Raw genomic sequence first — 19521 nt, 5'->3', positions numbered from 1 at the left:
TATTCATCTTGTGGGGCTACCCAGGAAAGTGTCACGGCCACCTTAAGCAAACTGTTCATCCAGAACGCTCTAACTGATGGTCATTATTCTTGATGTCTTTGCAGGCATCAGCTCTGCACCCAGAGGTAAATGGCGGGGGCCACTGTCTCCCATCATTTGATGCTTAATAGCCTCTCTCCTCTCCCGTCAATGGGAAGGAGCTGACTGGTACAGAATCCCAGACAGGGCCCCACATGGAGAGGAAGGTGTCAGTAACTGAAAAACGGGCAACAAGAAAAGGAAGGGGGCAGACAGCGTGTTCAAACATGCAGGGCTGACGAGAAGCACCTGACTGGGAAACTGCTGAGACCCCGGACTGCTCACCTGAGATGTGTGATCCTGGCCGTGGTGACCCTGCCCCCTACATCAGCTGGTTAGACCTGTCCTCTAACTGTTCACTAAGATGCTCAGCACCCCTGACGATCAGGGCTAATACGCAGGGTCCACTGTACACCCATGATGCACTCACTGATGCGTGGCTTGGGCTGCAAACTTTAGGCCATCACCAGATCCAATGCCTCGGGGAATGTGCACAGCAAACAAAGATGGTCTTACAGGCCCTGACAGTGCGGCCCAAGTCAGTGCAAGGCATGGGGATGGCTGGACCCAACCTAGAGAAAGTGTCATCTGCAGTCAGGATCCAGGGGGTCCCTATGGGGGGATGAGGAGCCAAGGCACTCCATCTGCTGAGAACACTCTGGCCCGACATGAAGTCGTCAGTCCCTGGGGAGTTATTTTAGCCCCAGCCAGGGTTAGACAAACAGGGCAGCCTTCTCACTCCAGTTCAGTCTTCTTCAGCCGTGGCAATCCCTGCTCACCAGCCCAACCTAGGACGGTGCCTGAATTTCCAAGGGCCATCGTCTTGCGTGCCCGGGAGGCAATTAGCTCCACGTCCGCTCGCTCTGGGATGAAGAATAATTCAGTCCCCGTGTTCAGCTGACAAGCACGGCATGCTCGTTGGCTACTTCCCTTAGTCAGCACAGGGCCACTCTGGTGAGCATCGTGGACAGAACAGAACGCCTATCAGAACCCGTGTCTCATCGTCACAGGGGTCCAGCCACAGGCAGGAGCAGAAAGCACAAACCCAGAACCCGGGCCCAGTTAACGGCCTCCTTGCCCAGTGTCCTCGATCCCTCACACAGACCCAGGAGCCCACAGGAGGCCCGCCGGGCGGCCACGTACGCTAGGAAGGCGGGCCAGACAGGCTTCTCACTTACAGGAGACTCTGTTGTTGCTGTTGTTGTTTGGTTGCTCAGTCGTGCCCTACTTTTTGCGACCCCAAGGACTGTATCCTGCCAGGCTCCTCTGTAAGAACTGCCCAGGCAAGAATCCTGGAGTGGCTTGCCATTCCCTTCTCCAGGGGATCCTCCTGACCCAGGGATCGAATCTGCGTCTCCTGTACTGCCAGGCAGCTTCTTTACCACCTGGGAAGCGCATTACAGGAGGGCCAACCCTGTCAGTTCAGCAGCACCCCGCTGAGGCAAGTCAGGGTCCCAGACACGGGTACCGGCTCAGCCCCGCTGCCTCCTCCTCCAAAAGGAGCAGGTCTGGGGTGCCACACCCTTCTAGGCACCACGAACTTTAACAAAGTCACCTCTGAGTTAATAGCGGCTCCTCTAAGAATCGAAGCACCTATGAACAATCGAGGAGAGCGCCCAATACCCTCCAGGAAGGCTGCTGAGCGCCCCGCGGGACCCTCGGCTCTCTGCTCGTCAGAGCAGCCTGCTGTGGGCAGGGCTGGTGAACGAGGACGACCAGCCACACTGAGAGTCACGACCTGACTCACTCACTGCGCCAGTGCAGGCTACCACCTCCTCAGCACTGAGAGAGTCATCTCACCCCAGAGGAGGCCCAAACCAAAGGCGTCTGCCTCGAGGATCCACGCGCAGAGAGGAGGGAGGAGGGAAGGGATAGGAGAGGAGAGGTACTGAGTCCACGTGCAGAAAGGGTCTCAGCCAAGCCCCTCAAGAAGGAGGTTTCCCTAAGAAACGCCTGAGGCCCCCACCAGCAGGTCTCCACAAGGGGCCCCCAGGCTGAGAATGCAGACGCACACACAGGAGATGGCTGGGGGGCCCGAGTCCATGACTAGGACTCACCCCACCCCAGAGACCACGGGGCACTGTCCGTGGCCAAGTCTGGGGCGGGGAGGGCAGCTTCCCCCAGGACCCTGCCAGGAAAAGCCGGCTCACTGCCCACGCTCAGGCCCGAAAGCCACACGAAGGATTCTGGTCTGAAAGCCGGACTCCTCACCTGCGACAAGCAAGGCCTGGTGATTCACGCTGTGTTACTGGTGGTTACCAAACTTCAGCACCTACTCAGCAGTGACTAACAATGTACAGGTAAAACAGAAGACTCTGCCAGTTTTTACTCTTATGACTGCTCATAAAATTCTGCTGAGTGCAATCCCATTTTGTGCATATACAGCACTTAGTGCAACTCCTGGAGCAAAACTGGTGCTAGGTAAGCACTGGCCATTGTTGTCTGTGCTTAACAGATTAGATTCACACAACATAGTACACTTGAAACTAATATAATAAGTCAACTACACATCAAAGAAAAAAAAATTTACCTCCAAACAAAATTAGCAAATTATGTACCACAGATTTATGTGCTCAATAAAACAAGTGTTATTTTAAAAAATATTGGACTCATACCAGTATTCAGATAACATCACAGCTGGAAGAAATGAAGATACTATTTAAAAACAGATATACTCACGAATCATCTAGATCTTCCACGTGTCCTTTACAGAAAGCCAGATCCAGTAGAAAAACTGAAAACAAAAGACAAAATGTATACAGTAAAATACGTGCTAATTTATCTTGTGGCTTACATTATATGCTTATTCACCTTGAAAACGTTTCCGGTTTTTTACAACCTCCCCCAAAACACACCATTCATCCCTCCGAGGGCACAAACTAGGCAAAAGCGTAAGTCGTTCACCTGTTTAACAAATATTTATAACCATATGGTGACAGCAAGCTCTACCTAGGCCAGTAATTCTAAAGCACGGAAGTTCCTTTTAAATATATTTTTACTTTCATCCTGTTTTTCACCATCTCATCGTTTTGGGGTAGATGTGAACACCGTCTATATTTCTTTTCCCCTAGAAGCAATTATCTTCTCAGTAATAAACTTAAAACGCCGTTCAAAATACTGACCTCCCCCCCCTCCAAACTGATAGAAACAAAATTGGGTTGGACTCCTAACACTGATCACAGAGCAGCGCCGGGTACGCGGTGGGAGCTAAATGGTGCGAGTGGCCCCGTCGTGGGGAGGACGGCGACGCGGCCCCGAGACTGAGCAGGACCAGCCGGCCCCCAGGCCACACCGCGCAGCCCCGGGGTCCGGCCAGGATGCGCCCGGGACACCCCGCGTCCCGGCGCCCGCGCGGGCGAGGATGCCTCGGAGCAGACAAGGCTCAGAGCCCAGCGCCGAGCAGGTGTGCCCGCCCGCCGGGGAGGAGCGCCCCCGACGCCCGCCGACGGAGCCCGCGCTCCGCGAACCCCTGCCGCCCCGACGGCCGGGCGGAGGGCGCGCGTCTCCGCCGGGGCCGCGCCGGGTTAAGGGCCCCACGGCGCCCGCTCGGTGTCGGGAGCCGGGACCGGGAAGGCATCTCGGCGGCCGCGCAGGCCTCTCCGCTCCCCGGGGCCCGTCCCGCCCGCACCGCCCCCGCGGCCTCTACCTGCGGCGCAGAGCCGCAGGGCGGGCCCGGGCCTCCGAGCTGCCATGCTCGCCGCACAGGCGCTGCCAGAGCCGACTCGGCGCCCGGATCAGAAACGAGCGCCGGCGGCCGCCGCCTGCGCGCCCGGAAAGGGAAGCCGGCCGGCCGGCCGGGCCGCGGAAGGAAAGCGCGGGGCAGCAGGCGCGGGCGGGGCGAGCAGGCGTCCGCCACCCGCCCAGGCCCCGCCAACCTCCGCCTCTGAGCATGCGCGGAGCCGCGGCGCCTGCACGGGGCTGGCACGCAGGCGCGGAGCTGGCACGCATGCGCGATCGCCGCCTCGAAGCCCCTGTGCCCGAGACCGCCTCCGGGAGCGTGGGAACCTAGGGTGCGGGCGTTGGGGCGTGGGCGCCAGGGGGCCTTTCCCGGAAGTTAAATGCGCGCCAGACTTTGAACGGAAGACGAGGTAGACTGGCAACGCTAGAGGTTTAATCCTGCCATCTCTTTCACCTGCTGCTCTTATTCAGTTAGTAGTTAAAAATTCGTGAAAAAAGGTGGGTCTTAACAGTGGGCAGAAAGATGGAAGACTCTGGATGTTGAGTGACCCTACATGTATTTGCAGAATGAATTTGGAGTTTTCTTTGACCCCCCCCTTTGCAAAATGCGAGATCTGTTTCACAGTAGTAAACTCCATTAATGTGTTTTTGCCAACTAAGACTTCCTTTTAAAAAGTGTTTCCCTTGAAACTTGCAAACATGAAGTTGATCATGGGATGTAATTTTTTGATGATTTGTTCCAGTTTCCTGATTTTTGAAATAAGTAAACTACCTGCTATAAAATTTTTATATTGCTGTGTGGTTTTCTACATACAGGTTATTCGTAAAAGCTATCTGGTTTTCTATGATAGTGGTCGCTGCAGGAACTACTTCTACCGATTATTGAATGGGTGTTATGAGAACAAAAATGGATTATGATGTCAGCCCATTCACCACCATAGGTTCAAAATTCTATGAGGCAGAAGGCTCAGTTCAGTTCACTCATTCGTGCCGGACTCTTTGCGACCCCAGGGATTGCAGTACACCAGGCTTCCCTGTCCATCCTTAACTCCCGGAGCTTTCTCAAACTCATGTCCATCAAGTTGGTGATGCCATCCAACCATCTCATCCTGTTCTCCCCTTCTCTTCCCGCCTTCAATCTTTCCAAGAATCAAGGCCTTTTCCAGTGAGTCAGTTCTTCACATCAGGTGGCCAAAGTATTGGAGCTTCAGCTTCAGCATCAGTCCTTTCAATGAATATTCAGGACTAATTTCCTTTAGGATGGATTGGTTTGATCTCCTTGCCGTCCAAGAGACTCTCAAGAGTCTTCTCCAATGCCACAGTTGAAAAGCATCAGTTCTTCTGGCGCTCAGCTTTCTTTGTGGTCCAACTGACATCCATACATGACCACTGGAAAAACAACAGCTTTCACTAAACAGAGCTTTGGAGGTAATGTCTCTGCTTTTTAATATGCTGTCTAGGTTTGTCATAGCTTTTCTTCCAAGGAGCAAGTGTCTTTTAATTTCATGGCTGCTGACACCATCTGCAGTGATTTTTGGAGCCAAAGAAAATAAAACACTATTACTACTAAAGACCAGAAAATTAAGTTATGATCTGATTGAGAGCAAACTCTGGGTCTCATCTTGTTTATGCAGTCAGCATAGTATCCAGTGCAGGCATTCAGCAGATCCAAATACATATACTTTTAAATTGAGTAATTTATTCTAAGAGTTTAACATACATAAATATTCATTCCTCTTGAAAGTTCTCAAAGTAAGAAATAGTATAAATGAGGGTCTAGAGGCTCAGAGGTAATTTGCTTAATAATTGAAAATGATGGAAATGCTGTTGGAAACCAAGTCTCTGATTCCTGTAAAAGGACACTACCTCTTAGGATTCCTTTCCACTCCAGAATTTTCTTCCTCTTTCCCTTGTCTCCTTTTTCACTCACCTTATTTTGGCTAATGGTACAAATGTTTGGCCAGTTTTCCTGGAAGTTAGGCTAGGTACTTCCCTACTTAATATTTTCCAGATCCGACTGCTCACAACATCTTGTTGCTTTTCTTACTTCAATGTCTCTTCAGTCCGCCCCCATTTTCTCCATCTCTATTATCCCCAGGTCAGGGCCTCACCTTCTCTTGCTTGAATAATTGGACTCCTAGCCTTGAGTTTCCCTCCTAAGGCGCTCTGTGCATCACTTGCTAGATGAATGTTTCCGAAATACCATTTAGAATTTTAATGCAAAGTCGGATTACTTTAGCTTTACCACTGCTCACTGGGATACAGGATAAAATTACAGCTCTACGCTCCATGCTAGGACTTTCACCGTCTGCTGTTTCCTCTAACCGCGCCCATTAGTCCCATCCTCCCCTCACGAGGCACCACTAGCAACTGTTCCCCGGTGAACTAGCCGTGCCGTTTTCATCTCCTGTACCTTGTGTAAAACAAACTTCATCATTGGATTGAACGTTACTACCATCAGCGTGTGTGCCACGAGCAAAAACCTATGTTGCATTTCTTTTTTTAAAGGCTTTAGTTTTTAAGAGCAGTTTTAAGTGCACAGCATAATTGAGAGGAATGTACAAAGGAATCTTCCCAAAAGAAGTAGACTAAACAATTCTCGGTCTATTTCAAAATTTTGCCTTCCACAGGATGTAAAAGAAAAGATTCTTTAATTTTTATCACAGCTTAAGTTAGCGTGGGGAGGACAACAAAACCACGCTTGACCGAGGCCTGTTCTTTCCAGTAACGTAACCACTAGTCACATGTGGCTAGTGTGATGGAGTTAGCTAGTTCTATTTAATTTTAATAAATGTTAAAACCGATACTTGATTCAGTTACTGGAAAATGTTTATGTGGCTGGAAAAATGTAAATATGCATTGGACTATAAAGACAGTAAAGTTTCTCATCTTAATTATGTTGAAATTATAATATTTTGAGTATGAATTCATAAAATACATTAAAATTAATTTCATGTTTCTTTTTATTTTTCAGTGACTACTAGAAAATTTAAAACTGTTATATTTCCATTGCACACCACTGACCTAGACAATCTGAAAATGATTAGAATAGAGCATTGACTGAAAGTGGCCCAAACAAACCTGTAAAAAGTTTTTTTGTATGGAAAACAGGCTGCCATATTTAAAATGGATCACCAACAAGGACCTGCTGTAGAGCACAGGGAACTCTGCTCAGTGTGATGTGGCAGCCTGGATGGGAGCGGGGCTTGGGGGAGAATGGATACGTGTATATGTGTGGCTGAGGCCCCTTGCTGCTCACCTGAAACTATCACAACCTTGTTAATCGGACACACCCCAATACAAAAAAAATTAAAAGAAAACAGGCTAAATTTACAAATGCTAAAACTTGTATTTAGTGAGCTCACAGTATAATATGGAGTACATTTTAAATATTAATAAAAAGTGTGTTTTTCCTGCTTATGTGTCACCAATGGTGATGAATTTCCTTGACATGTAGAAGATTCTGCATTAAATATGACATGTTCTTAGAAAGTTTTTCAAGTGAACTACATATTATATATAGATATGCCTTATGTATTATGCGTACACATTCTCACCAAAAGGCAAGTACAAGAATGTCTGTAACAAGTCTGCTTGTGAAAAACTGAACAACTCAAATGTCTAATAGCAGGATGGATACTATGTGTGTGTGTGTTCAGTTGCTCAGTTGTGTCTGACTCTCTGTGACCCCACAGACTGTAGCCCACCAGGCTCCTGTGTCCATGGGATTTTCCAGGCAAGAATACTAGAGTGGGCAGCCATTTCCTCCTCCAGATGGCTGCTATAGCAATGTGCTATATTGCTATGGCAATGAGAATGAATCAACTTGTGTGGAGGGCACTACATGGATGTATCTCATGAACAAAATATTGAGCAAAAATGAGAAACCAAAGAAGGGTACTCACTGTATGGTATGGTTTGAACATAAAGTGCAAACAACAGGCAAATTAATCTCGAGTATTAAAAGTCAACAGTATAGGTGGTGTTTTCCTTCCTGATCTGAGTGCTGTTACACAGACATGTTCACTTTGTAAACAAGCACTGAGCTCTACCTTTATGGTTACTATACTTTTCTCTGTAGACTCTATCAATAAATGTTTAAAAATAAGAATAAAACTATATTTTTAATGTAAAGATCATTAAAGTAGTGCTTCTCAAATGAGCTAACTACTCCTTGCAGAATCTGAGTCAGTAGTTCTGCATTTGCATGTCTCACAAGTTCCTGGCTGATGCTTTTGCTTCTGTCTTTAGGTCCCATTTAGTGGTGTTGAGGGAAAATAAATTCAGAATATGCTGTTTATTTTTAGATCGCTTTGCATAACATACATGAGGAAAACTAGAAAAAATTAATTTTTTATAGTTGTTATTTCTTGATGTTGTATATAATGGTTTTCTTATTAATTTTAAATGAACCTGACGCGAAGAGCTGACTCATTTGAAAAGACCCTGATGCTGGGCAAGATTGAGGGCAGGAGGAACAGGGGACGGCAGAGGATGAGATGGTTGGGTGGCATCACTGACTCAATGGACATGAGTTTGGGTAAACTCTGGGAGTTGGTGATGGACAGGGAGGCCTGGCATGCTACGGTTCATGGGGTTGCAAAGAGTCGGATATGACTGAGTGACTGAACTGAACTGATATGCCTTAGTTTTAATGTCTAATATGGGAAATCTTGTTAGACAGAACCCACAGAAAAAAAGAAAGTTGTGTGGTGTCCTCAGTATATTTTTAAGAATATACAGAGGTCCTGAGAACAGAAGTTTGAAAACAAAGTGGACATTTATAGAACTCGTAATTCAACAAGCAGGGAATACACACACATAGAAAAGGTAGGAGAAAATCATGTGCTAAGTAAGTTTCAACACGTTGAAAAAATGTGTTATTATCAATATATTCTCTGACCACAACACAATGAGTTTATAAATCTGCAACAAAAGAAAATAATACCAAAATCTGGAAATTTAAAAGCACAAATAACATGTTTATAAAAAATAATTTAGGAATTATTAATAAAATATATACTTAGAACCAAATAAGAAAGGAAAATATGCTTATTAAAATTGTAGGATGCAGAAAAATCTGTACACTTAGAGAAATGTATAGACATATTTTTATTTTAGGATTAAGAAATGAAAATTAGTGAAACATTCTCTTTAAGAAGTGGGAGAAACAGAAAAAGAAGGAAAGCACAAAAGGAAAGCACATTCATTTTATTTTATTGTACCAGAAACTGTTCTAGACACTGAGAACACACCATTGGATAAAGTGGACTCCAGTGCAGTTTATGTCCTAGTGGCTTATAAGAATTATGACCTCTATGGCAAATGAATAGTCAGGCCATGTTCTAAATGCTTTACATACATTAACTCATTTAGAGAGAGAGAGAGAGGCAAAAAAAAGACCAGAGACTCAAAGAAGTCCTAAAGTATGTTTTTTGAAACAGTCAATAAAATGCATATATTTCCTGTTATAGTGAATCCAGAAACAGAGAACATGTGAAAGAGAAGGAAGAAATGAGAAAACATCGAAAGCATCCAGAAATCACCAGGATACAGGCTGAATCACACTTCAGGCCCAGACCTGTTAAAGTAAGATAGCACCTTCATTCATCCCATTCTGATTGCCTACATACCACCCCTTGAAGGGTCCAGGCCCAGTTAGCTGGCTGGGAAAGGCGAAAGAGAGAAAGTAAGTCAACACTCTCTATCCCACTGCTAGTTTCCAGCCTGAAACAGTCTCTTGGAGGGAAGAAGAAAATGTTTGCTGGTAAATCTAGTTCAGAATTTTGATTAATACTAGGACTGGGTATGCAAATTATTAGATCATGTTTGCAGCTTGAAGTTAGTTAGGACTGTGATCCAAATGGCCTTGTTAGTATTTTCATAGAGGGAGAAGAGAAAGTGTCCAATGGGATGGGATGGTGGGAGTACAGTATTTTGATTGTGTGTGTGCGCGCTCAGTTGCTTCAGCTGTGTCTGACTCTGCGACCCCATGGACCATATCCTGCCAGGCTCCTTTGTCCATGGGATTCTCTGGACAAGAATACTGGAATGGGTTGCCATGTCCTCCTCCTTCCTGACCCAGGGATCAAACCTGAGTCTCTTACATCTCCTGCATTGGCAGGTGGGTTCTTTACCACTGGCACCAAGATAAGCAATCTTTACCAATCAAACATTCTTTTAGTACAACTGGCATTAGAGGTGTAATGGCTTAGAAGACTTCCGACTCAATGTTCCTAAGGCATAATTTAGAAAGAAAAAGGAGGATTTCAGTAAAGAGAATGAAAATAAACTACTGATGCTGAAGCGGTTTCCAAGCTACACTCGGTTTGAAGTTGCACAGGTTTTGAAATCTGTTACTGATTACAAGACTTTCCATTGCAGCCTAGAAGCATTAGCACCTAAGCACCAGGAGCTAGCAAAATTAGCAGACAAGAGCAAACTGCTGGCAAGTTGGCTAAATCCATTGCAGTTGACACTTTTTGGGTTAGCAAAAGTAGAGGTTCAGGATAACTTTTGGTTGGGTTTTATCTTCTCTGACCGGCAAGTGGAGCTCCAACCACAGGAACCTGGGCGTGTAACTTCTGATGGGTCAACTTAGCCTAGGAGACCTGCTACGGCTAAGAAGATAATCCAGGCTGGGCCAGTTGATGATGGAGATCAGGAAACCAGTGGGGTGACTGTCAATGATGAAGCAGAGGATGGTCACAAGCATGGTCCTGATGACCCTTGTTATAATACGGCTCCTGAGAATTTCATTTATTTATTTTTTATTTTGGCTGTTCTGGGTCTTTGTTGCTGTACGGGCTTTTCCCTAGTTGCGGCAGGTGGGGGCTGTTCTTTGTTGCTATACACAGGCTTTCTCTAGGTGGGGGCTACTCTGTGGCTGCAGCGCTTGGGCTTCTCATTTTGCTGGCTTCTCATTGCACAGCACAGGCTCCAGCACACGCTGCTTTCAGTAGTTGTGGCTCCCAGGGCTCTAGAGAACACGCTCAGTAGTTGCGGTGCGTGGGCTCAGTGGGATCTTCCTGGACCAGGGATGGAACCCGTGTCTCCTGCATTGGCAGGCGGATTCTTTACCACTGAGCCACCAGGGAAGCCCCTCCTGAGAATTTTGGATCAAGTTTCAGTGTTTCTGGCTGTGGACACTGTCGAGTAGAGGGGGATGTTTGCACTCACCCCGGATCCCCTGCGGCTGCTGCCTTTGTGGGGACAGTTCGAGGAAAAATCCTTGCTGACTAGAATGGATTAGGACAGAGGCTGTTCATTCCCAGAGAAGGGTAATTGCTCTGTCCTTCCCTTGTCATTGAAATGTCAGTATCTACTGAAGCTGCAGAAATGCTGCTGATGCAGGCGCTGCCGAGCTGGCTTTGTGACAGTGGAATGAGCTTCCTATTCAGTGCCCCTCACCCAGGTCATGAGAGAAGGACCGCCACCCATGGACCCAACATGTGATTTTGCTCTTGAGACCTCAGAGGATGGAAAAGAGGCAGTTTGGGATCTTTAATCTCGACTTCCTCCTATGAGTCATCAGGGAAGGTTGGTAGGACATCTTTAGAAGTCTGCCAACCACAGACAGTAATAGAGAAAGGGCACGACATGAGGGATACGGTCTCCTGACCAATTCCTGTGCGAGGACCAAGGCCTTTTATAAATGCGTGGGTGAAGTGGCCTGCAGATGGAGAAGAAGCTCTCTGGGGTCAGGGGGACACAGGAACACAGCCTGGCCTGCTCCTGAGCCCCTTACACAGGGGGTAAAATTAATTTAGGTGCACATGGAGATGCTCCTCTAAGAATAAAAATTAAACTCTCGTTAAAAGTTGAAATAAGTGATTTTTAATAAAAGTCTACTGTGGGAGTGTCTTCCTTACCTGAATGTCTAATTGCTATCAATATAATGATTGGCTGAAACTCCTTCCCGGTGCTGAGGAAACTAACAAAAAGAAACAACTCGTAAATCTGTCCTAAATCCAGTACTAATTGGATTTCAATAATGGGAGCCCTTGTGTACGTGTGTGTGTGAGTTACTCAGTCATGTCCAATTCTTTGTGACCCCATGGACTGTAGCTGGCCAGCTGACCATGAACCTCCCTGGGCAAGAATACTTGGGTAGCCAAGTGGGTTGCCATTTCCTACTCCAAGGGATCTTCCCGACCCAGAGATTGAACCTGGGTCTCCTGCATTGCAGGCAGATTCTTTAACATCTGAGCCACTAGAGAAGCCTGATGGGAGCCCTTAAGAGTTTTCAAACGGTTAATTATAATCACTATCCTATACCTACGGCCACAAAAAATTACTGCCCTAATGAAGGACATGTTAGATGCAGGCGAGTGGGCCCTGCACCCTCATTCTACCGTAACAAGATGATGCTGGTGAGGAAGACAGATGGATTGTGGAGGTTGACCCTGGACTACAGGGGATGCCAGTAAACAGCACCCCTAGTAGCTTCTGCAGTCCCTATATGGTCCAGAGTATTCAGCTGCTACACAGATTATTCCACAAGCTAAAGATGACCAGTTTTCTGTAGTTGACTTGGCTAACGCCTTTTTTCTATGTTGGTTGCTAGGGAGAGTCATCAACAGTGTGCATTCATGTGGAATGGTTCCCAATGTACTTTTGCCTGGAGGATATTTGAACTTCCCTGTGTACTGTCACAGTCCAATGAGGCAGACCTGGTGTGATATTACTAGATTATACTGTTGTAGTACATGATACAGATGACATTATGATAATTTCTGAACCTGAGAATCAACCTAAAAGCAAATTTACAATGATCATATGACTGATAGAAAATGGTTTATGAACCCCCGAAAAAATCCAGAACCTTCATAGACTGTAAACTTTTGGAGGATTCCATGGGCTGGCATGCCCTGTGATACACTGCAGACCAATAGAAATGAAACCTTCTTGCTCCCCACTTCCCTTTTTAGACTAAATAAGAAGCCTAAAGCCTTTCTTGCTTTTGGAGAAATCATATCCCCCACTTAAGGACACTACTGGGCCCAATTAATTTTTATTACCTGGGAAAGATCATTCTTGGTTAGAAGCTTGATTAACACAAGCCTTCCTGAAACTGCAGAGGCTGTAAGTGTAAATAAAAACAAAAAACAGAAGACTTTTCTTGAATATCAGGAACCAGATTTAAAGTTTATTATTACCACACCTATTAAATATTGTGGGCTTCTCAGGTAGCACAGTGGTAAAGAATCCGCCTGCCAATGTAGGAGATGCAAGAGATGCAGCTTCAATCCCTGGGTCAGGAAGATCCCCCAGAGGAGGAAATGGCAACCCACTCCAGTATTCTTGCCTGAAACATTTCATGGACAGAGGAGACTGTTGGCTACAGTCCATGGGGTTGCAGAGTTGGACACGACTGAGCACATACAGCACATTAAATATTTCACTGGAAGTCCTGGCTCATGTAGTAAAATAAAGAAGAAAAGGGGATAGCATAAGGATGGGAAGAGAAGGAAATAGTAATTAATCGTGGATTATCTATATTAAAAATTTTAAAAAGATCTCATGAAAATTGTTAGCTCTAGTCGAGGTTCAGCAAAGTGTCTAGGTTAAGATATTTATGCAAAAATCTACAGTATTTCTTTAAACTAGCAAAAAGAGAAAGCATACATTTAAAAGACATATTATTTCTATTAGTAACAAAAATGTTGCCTTGTAATAAAACTAAGAGATGTGACAACCATATGGAGAAAATTACAAACCTTATTTAAATAATCTAAACAAGACACAAATAAATGGAAAGATAAAACAATTTAGTGGATAGAAAACTCAGCATTACACAGGTATCTGTGATCCACAGATTACCTATCCATTCATTGACATTTCATTGAAAATCTCAAGTGTTTTATAAGGACCTTGACAAGCTGATTTAAAAATTTGTTCAGAAGAGCAAACCTCCAAGTATACCTAAGTTGTTCATACGGAAAAAGATTAAGGTGAGAGAACGTATTCTGCTAGATATCAAGAGTTAAAGCCATCGGAGGATGACATGGTATCAGGACAGGGACTATTGATCAAAGGAATAGAATAGACAACCCAAAAACAGACTGTGTATGAATGGAAAGCACATGTGACAGAGAGAACACTGAAAAGAATGCATCGCTCTGTGCCAGTTTCATATCCATAAAGACAAAACAGTTTGGATTCAAATCTTACACGGTTAACAAAAATGAACTCCAGCCTGAAAGGAGACAAATGGACAAGCAATACTTTAAAACCTTTAGAAGAATATACAAGAACTTCGATTCAAAGGATTTCTTCAAAATTGCTAGTCCAAAGGAAAACATTGATACAATGACTGAAAGACACTCTAGAGAAAGTGAAGTGGAAAGACAAGCAACAGTTGGAAACGTTATGTGCAACATAGGTAACTAAGGATGAGTTAGTTAAAAAATCAATAGGAGAAAATACAAAGCACATAATGATGTATAAAATATATGACCAGGCATTTTGCAGAAAAGGAAACACAAATACCAAACAATTTGCAAAATGCTCTTCTTCATATTAAGGAATTAACTTCATTGGTGTATCATTTGACTTTCTTTTTGAATGTGGCTGTGGAACATAGGGAATTCTCACACGCTACAAGTAAAATTTATATTTATGGGGACCTAAAGTTCTCTTAGATGTTTTAATACTGAATTATAAAATGTAAAGTTTTGGGGGACAGGGAAGGTGGGATGAATTGAGAGACTAGCATTGACATAAATACACTATGTAAAATATATTATGGTAAACAGTCTGCCTGTAACGCAGGAGACCAAGGTTCAGTCCCTGGGTTGGGAAGATCCCCTGGAAAAGGAAATGGCAGCCCACTCCAGTATTCTTGCCTGGAGAATTTCATGGACAGAGGAGTCTGGCGGGCTACCGTCCATAGGGTCACACAGAGTCGGACAGGACTAAACAACTAACACGTTACTCAATAGCGAGGGGAAATTTACAGCATAGTGCAGCGATCCTAGCTCAGTGCTCTGTGATGACCTAGAGGGTTGGGATGGGGGTGGCATGGGAGGGATGCTTGAGAAGGAGGGGGGATATGTATACCTACAGCTGATTCACCTTGTTGTACACCAGAAAGTAGCACAACATTGTAAAGCAATTATACTCTAACAAAAGCTTTAAAAAATTAAATGTAAGGTTTCATCTAAGTAAACTCCTTGATTGCATATCTCAGATTAGATTCCAGGCTATCATTATAATAGGTCAGATTCTTTTATCCATTAGAAATGAAAAAAAAATCAATGCTCTATTATAATTTTCACAAAAATACCTATATTTACTTCCAAATATCCCTAGGGTTAAGAGGTGCTAACCCAATTATGGAAGTCAGTTAATAGTCCAGTTAATTAGGTTGTTTGCTTCTAGAGAGTTTCCCCAGGGGAACAAATTTAGATTCTCATCTCTCTGAAGAAATACTTTAAAGCTTTTAGATATTATGACAGTTCCTTCCTAATTACAACAGAGGATGGATATAATTCTGTCTGCTCACAGAAGTCTGCAGAAGTTTGGTTTCCCTGGTGGCTCAGATGACGACGAGTTCTCTTTTGATCTGATTTCACTAACCCTTGAATAAAACCTTGGTTTCTGATAAAGAAGTTCTGTGTTCTTTCATACCTTCCTTTCCTAGACATAGAATCAGTTATCTTTCCCAAAAAATCCTGCTTCCTTTCCATGGAAAGTTAATTTTAGAAACTATAATCTGGGCTTTAATTTACATATTAAGCTGGTCCCATCTGAGATGATGTTGCCTCTATGACATTTCACTGGACAGAAGGAGAAACTATTAATTTTATTAATAATTATATATGTAAATATATATCTGTTATATAATACAGTACATAATAATATTAATTCAGGCATATATCAATTGTCAAATTCATTTAAAGGAAAGTTCAAACAGACAATTGTTAACACTTGAAACTCTAAACACTGTTTGCATTTCAATTAAAATTCAGAAAATTATTTGAATTGTAGTCCAGGCTCTTTTGGAGGAAATATATATACATATACCTCCTATTATTTTTCTTTCAAATAAAAATAATTTCTCAAGCCTCTGACTTTAGTGTTCTAGGATCAGTTGGAGGAACTATCTCCATTTTGGTACATGTTCAGTCACTCAAACATTAAAGAAGAGTTAATTTCAATAAAATATATTGCTTCAAGGAAGAGATTCTGAATCTCTTTTATGTGGGCCAGGCAGAGTTTATTGGAGTTCAGGGCTTTTATGTGGAGTACCCTGTGTATTTAAAGCTCTAGTGGCTCTTCGAGTAAAGAATCTGACTGCAATGTAGGAGCCACCAGAGACATGAGTTTGACCCTTGGGTTGGGAAGATCCCCTAGAGGAAATGGCAACCCACTCCCGTATCCTTGCTGGGAAATTCCATGGACAGAGGAACCAGGTAGGTTACAGTCCAAAGAGTCGCAAAAGGTAGGACATGACTGAGTGACTAAGCACAAGCACCCTGCGTATTCTAAGCGTGTCTGGTATTTCTAGGATGGACCCCACAAAGAGCTCAGGTGATAGTAATCATACCTTGAGGTCTTATTTCCTATAAATGGGTGCTTGGCATTTCTTGAGAGCTTTTCATAGGAATGTCTCCTATGAAACATCCCTATGTTATCTTTCTTTTAAAACTCTCACAGATAATATGATTCCATCTATTCAGGGTTGAAATTTTGCAGTTTTCTCCTTTATGTTTCAGAATATCGTGGCTCCCAGAATCGGGCATAGAAACCGTCATTTTGAGCCCTCCTGCCATGCCAGCTGCACGTTTACAAACCTGGCTCTTTAAAGGTTCAACATCAATGGAGCAGGCCCAGGGCCTGATCTGACCTGATCTTTGGACCATGGTACCTTCCCTGGAGTGATCTAGACTAGAGACGCAAAGAAGACATCCATTTTATAAGGAGAAGGACACAGAGACGTAAGAACTGGGGAAAAGGTTATGCAGAGGCTAAACGAACTCAATTTGTGATCCTTATGGGAATTCCCAAGTCTTTCTGAACAAAAGCAGCTTAGAAATGAGGTCAAAGGCTGGTCAGGTCAGCCCTGGACAGTGAAGGGGAGATAATGAAATGGGCCTGAAAGGAGATACCAATTACTCATACCTCTGGCACTTTGTCTTTTTCCTGGAAAATGAGACCACAGACTCAGACTTAAAATAAGTAGTGTTTGCTAAGAGACACATGAAAAAGTAAATGAAGGAAAGGAGTGGAATATGTGTTACATATTGGTTCCTAATGTACCAAAATTACAAATCTGATCAAGTCCCTTTGAGGATCACCTTCTGGTTACCAGGAGCAGGCAGCAAAGAGGAGATGCTGTGCTAGTAATCAAGGGAGGGGAAGGCTGAACTCTGAGTTAGAAATTTCAAAAATTCAGGAACTTCAAAAAGTTCTTTGAAACAGGCACTGAAAATGTAGATTCCAATGGGGTCAAAAAGGTTTTCTAATAAAATATTAAGGAACTATCATTTTGTTGAGACTGTGTTGCTCAAATTGCTCAAAATACTGGCTGTTCTAGGGGTCGAGTTCTTAATAATTTGTGTTTGCCTTGCAAGTCCTACTTTGAAGCACAACAAATTTGCCTTTGTCAAAGGCATCCTGGGATCATCGTATGTGTTACTGTGTAACACGGCAACTTCAAGTGTTTTGACTCTTTGCGACCCTATGGATCTGTAGCCCGCTAGGCTCCTCTGTCCATGGGATTTCCCAGGCAAGAATACTGGAGTGGGTTGCCATTCTGTTCTCCAGGGGATCTTCCCAACACCAGGGATCAAACTCAGGTCTCCTGCATTGCAGGCAGATTCTTTACCATCTGAGCTACCAGGGAAACCCATGTAACACTTACAGCAGCTTCAAGTGTTTTGTGTCAGTAACTTCTTTAAAGGTGAGTAAACGGAGATGTAGAAAATAAACTAACAGTAACTTTCTTAAAATGAGAACTTGCCTAAGAGGCCTTCCAACCAACCGTCTCTATAATTTCAATTATAAAAAAGAAATTTTGTACTTGATTGCACATGTTTACTTCTCTTTTGTGATAATTCCTTCTAGTAAGTTAAGGTGTTTTTTTCCACACTGAAGAACCCTTAGGCTCAAATTTTGGTTAAGCATGAGAATAGCGACATCTGCTGGAGACATGGGTTTCAGCATCAAAGAGCGACTGACCGCGGATTTGCCAAAGCCGTGCCTGCGTTTCCCAGGAGAGACAACAGACACACATGCAAATAAATGGTGAATAACGAAGTCCAGCTTTAGTTATAATAAAGATTTCTTATGGACGAAGCCTGACTTTTTAAGGCAAGATTTTGAAAGACCTGAAAGCTTCTACAATATCTTTGCAAAGAGACCCATAATACTAAGAAGCTTAAAAACTCAGAAAGAAAACAGCAGCTGTTGCTATAGTTACAAAAATAAACCTGTCCTCTGGGAAAAACTGAAAAGAATCGTTTGCTGCCCCTGGGGGTTGTTTTCAGGGCTCATTAAGGAGCCCAGGGTGACAGGAGAGACGTGGCTTTGAAAAGACAGACAACTAGAGAAGTGTCCCCTGTGGGTTTGTTTATTCCACATGGCGGCAGCATCAGAGGTCAAGGTTCGCCAAAACAGCAGGGAACTGATATATGTGTTATTTTAAATCCAGCCTGCATTTTAGGGTCAGTGCAATGCAGTATGTTTTGAATGCCACAAGATGACAACAGCAACAGATTACTGTCATCACCTTGCTTAGGGAGACATTTCATGCATCACATATATTAAAACCCCAAACAGGAATCCACAAATGCCAAGGGTTATATGTGGAGTGAATCAAACGTCACAATTTTCAGACTGTTTTAGATTTAAAGCCATGCCTCCTCACTCAGTCTTCTCAAAATGAGTCTCTCCCATTTATTTACACGCAGACTTTCAGCAACGTCAGCCTTTTCAGATACTTCTTCAGGCCAAAGAGCACAACCATTTACGTGCATTTTCTTGAAAGAAACGCTCGATCATTTTGGGTACCATTCTCTAAATACAGTTCTATCTTATTTACCACAGCCTGGCAGGACAAAAACGGAGCAAGAGAAAGGTACAAGTAGTTACATTGTCTTCTTCCTTGTCATATTTTCTAGAATTTAGAACAGAGTTTTCAGGACTATTTTTTCTTTTGAATTTCTCTGGCTTCTGGTTTTTTACACAGTACTTGACTGTATCAAGCGGTCATCATCCCCATAGCTCTGAAGCAGTTCATTTTAGTATTTCCTTCATGAGTGTTTATAAAGGGCTTCCTAATTTGGACAGTTTTCTGAAGCCTTATCTTGTTGAGATATATATATATATTATTATAGCAACATATTTAAAAGGACATTTACTTGGGTATATCATTTTATATCCAAAACTCTCTTCCTTAACTATTAACAATAATTCTACTTCCTGTTTTCTTTTTATTTGTCACAAAAAAACAAAGGTGTATTTTCTCTTACCATTGACCGCTTCAACAGTGAGTTAGCACAGTTCTGAAAGATGGCGTCCCACCAAACATACACTGCGACCCTACATCATACGGTTTTACGGTCAGTCATAAATACAAGTTATGGTACACATCTGCTACAATTGTTTTTAAAAAAGGAATTGTTTTAAAAGTCAATGTTTCGATGAAGTCAAAATGGCTCACAGATGTTCTGTCCTCAGAAGATATCAGAAAAGTGGAAAATAAAGGTGTATGGGTAGTGTCCCTCCGTGTACTCATCTCCTCACACTGCGTGCTGCAGT

At 43.7% G+C, this 19521-nt stretch overlaps 2 protein-coding genes across 12 annotated transcripts in view; one reads left to right on the top strand and one right to left on the bottom strand.

Annotated features, from left to right (window-relative positions):
* Positions 1-3963, bottom strand: part of TMX3 (thioredoxin related transmembrane protein 3) — a 35770-nt gene extending 31807 nt beyond the window's left edge. For both annotated transcript variants that reach the window (XM_081562710.1, XM_081562711.1), the window contains exons 1-2: positions 3725-3963; positions 2758-2812 (exon numbers count right to left, since the gene is read on the bottom strand). In XM_081562710.1, coding sequence (XP_081418836.1) covers positions 2758-2812; positions 3725-3770 — 101 coding nt within the window. In that variant the 5' untranslated portion in view covers positions 3771-3963. The remainder of the gene's footprint in view (positions 1-2757; positions 2813-3724) is intronic.
* A 94-nt stretch (positions 3964-4057) lies between these two features.
* CCDC102B (coiled-coil domain containing 102B) overlaps positions 4058-19521 on the top strand; it is a 324997-nt gene continuing 309533 nt past the window's right edge. For 4 of the 10 annotated variants that reach the window (XM_081562701.1, XM_081562700.1, XM_081562703.1 and 1 more), the window contains exons 1-3: positions 4726-5184; positions 9231-9345; positions 16476-16697. The gene's annotated coding sequence lies outside the window, so the exon portion shown is untranslated. Of the gene's footprint in view, positions 4255-4572; positions 5185-6730; positions 7077-9230; positions 9346-16475; positions 16698-17856; positions 18007-18671; positions 18839-19521 lie in introns of those variants that run through there. The other 6 variants (XM_081562704.1, XM_081562707.1, XM_081562706.1 and 3 more) reach the window with 4 other exon arrangements.

Source organism: Giraffa tippelskirchi, chromosome 14 (genome assembly GCF_054371585.1).
Source record: "Giraffa tippelskirchi isolate mGirTip1 chromosome 14, T2T-mGirTip1v1.2.pri, whole genome shotgun sequence".
Taxonomy (NCBI): domain Eukaryota; kingdom Metazoa; phylum Chordata; class Mammalia; order Artiodactyla; family Giraffidae; genus Giraffa; species Giraffa tippelskirchi.
Note: the sequence above shows the minus strand (reverse complement) of the source record. Positions and strands in the feature narration are given on the sequence as shown.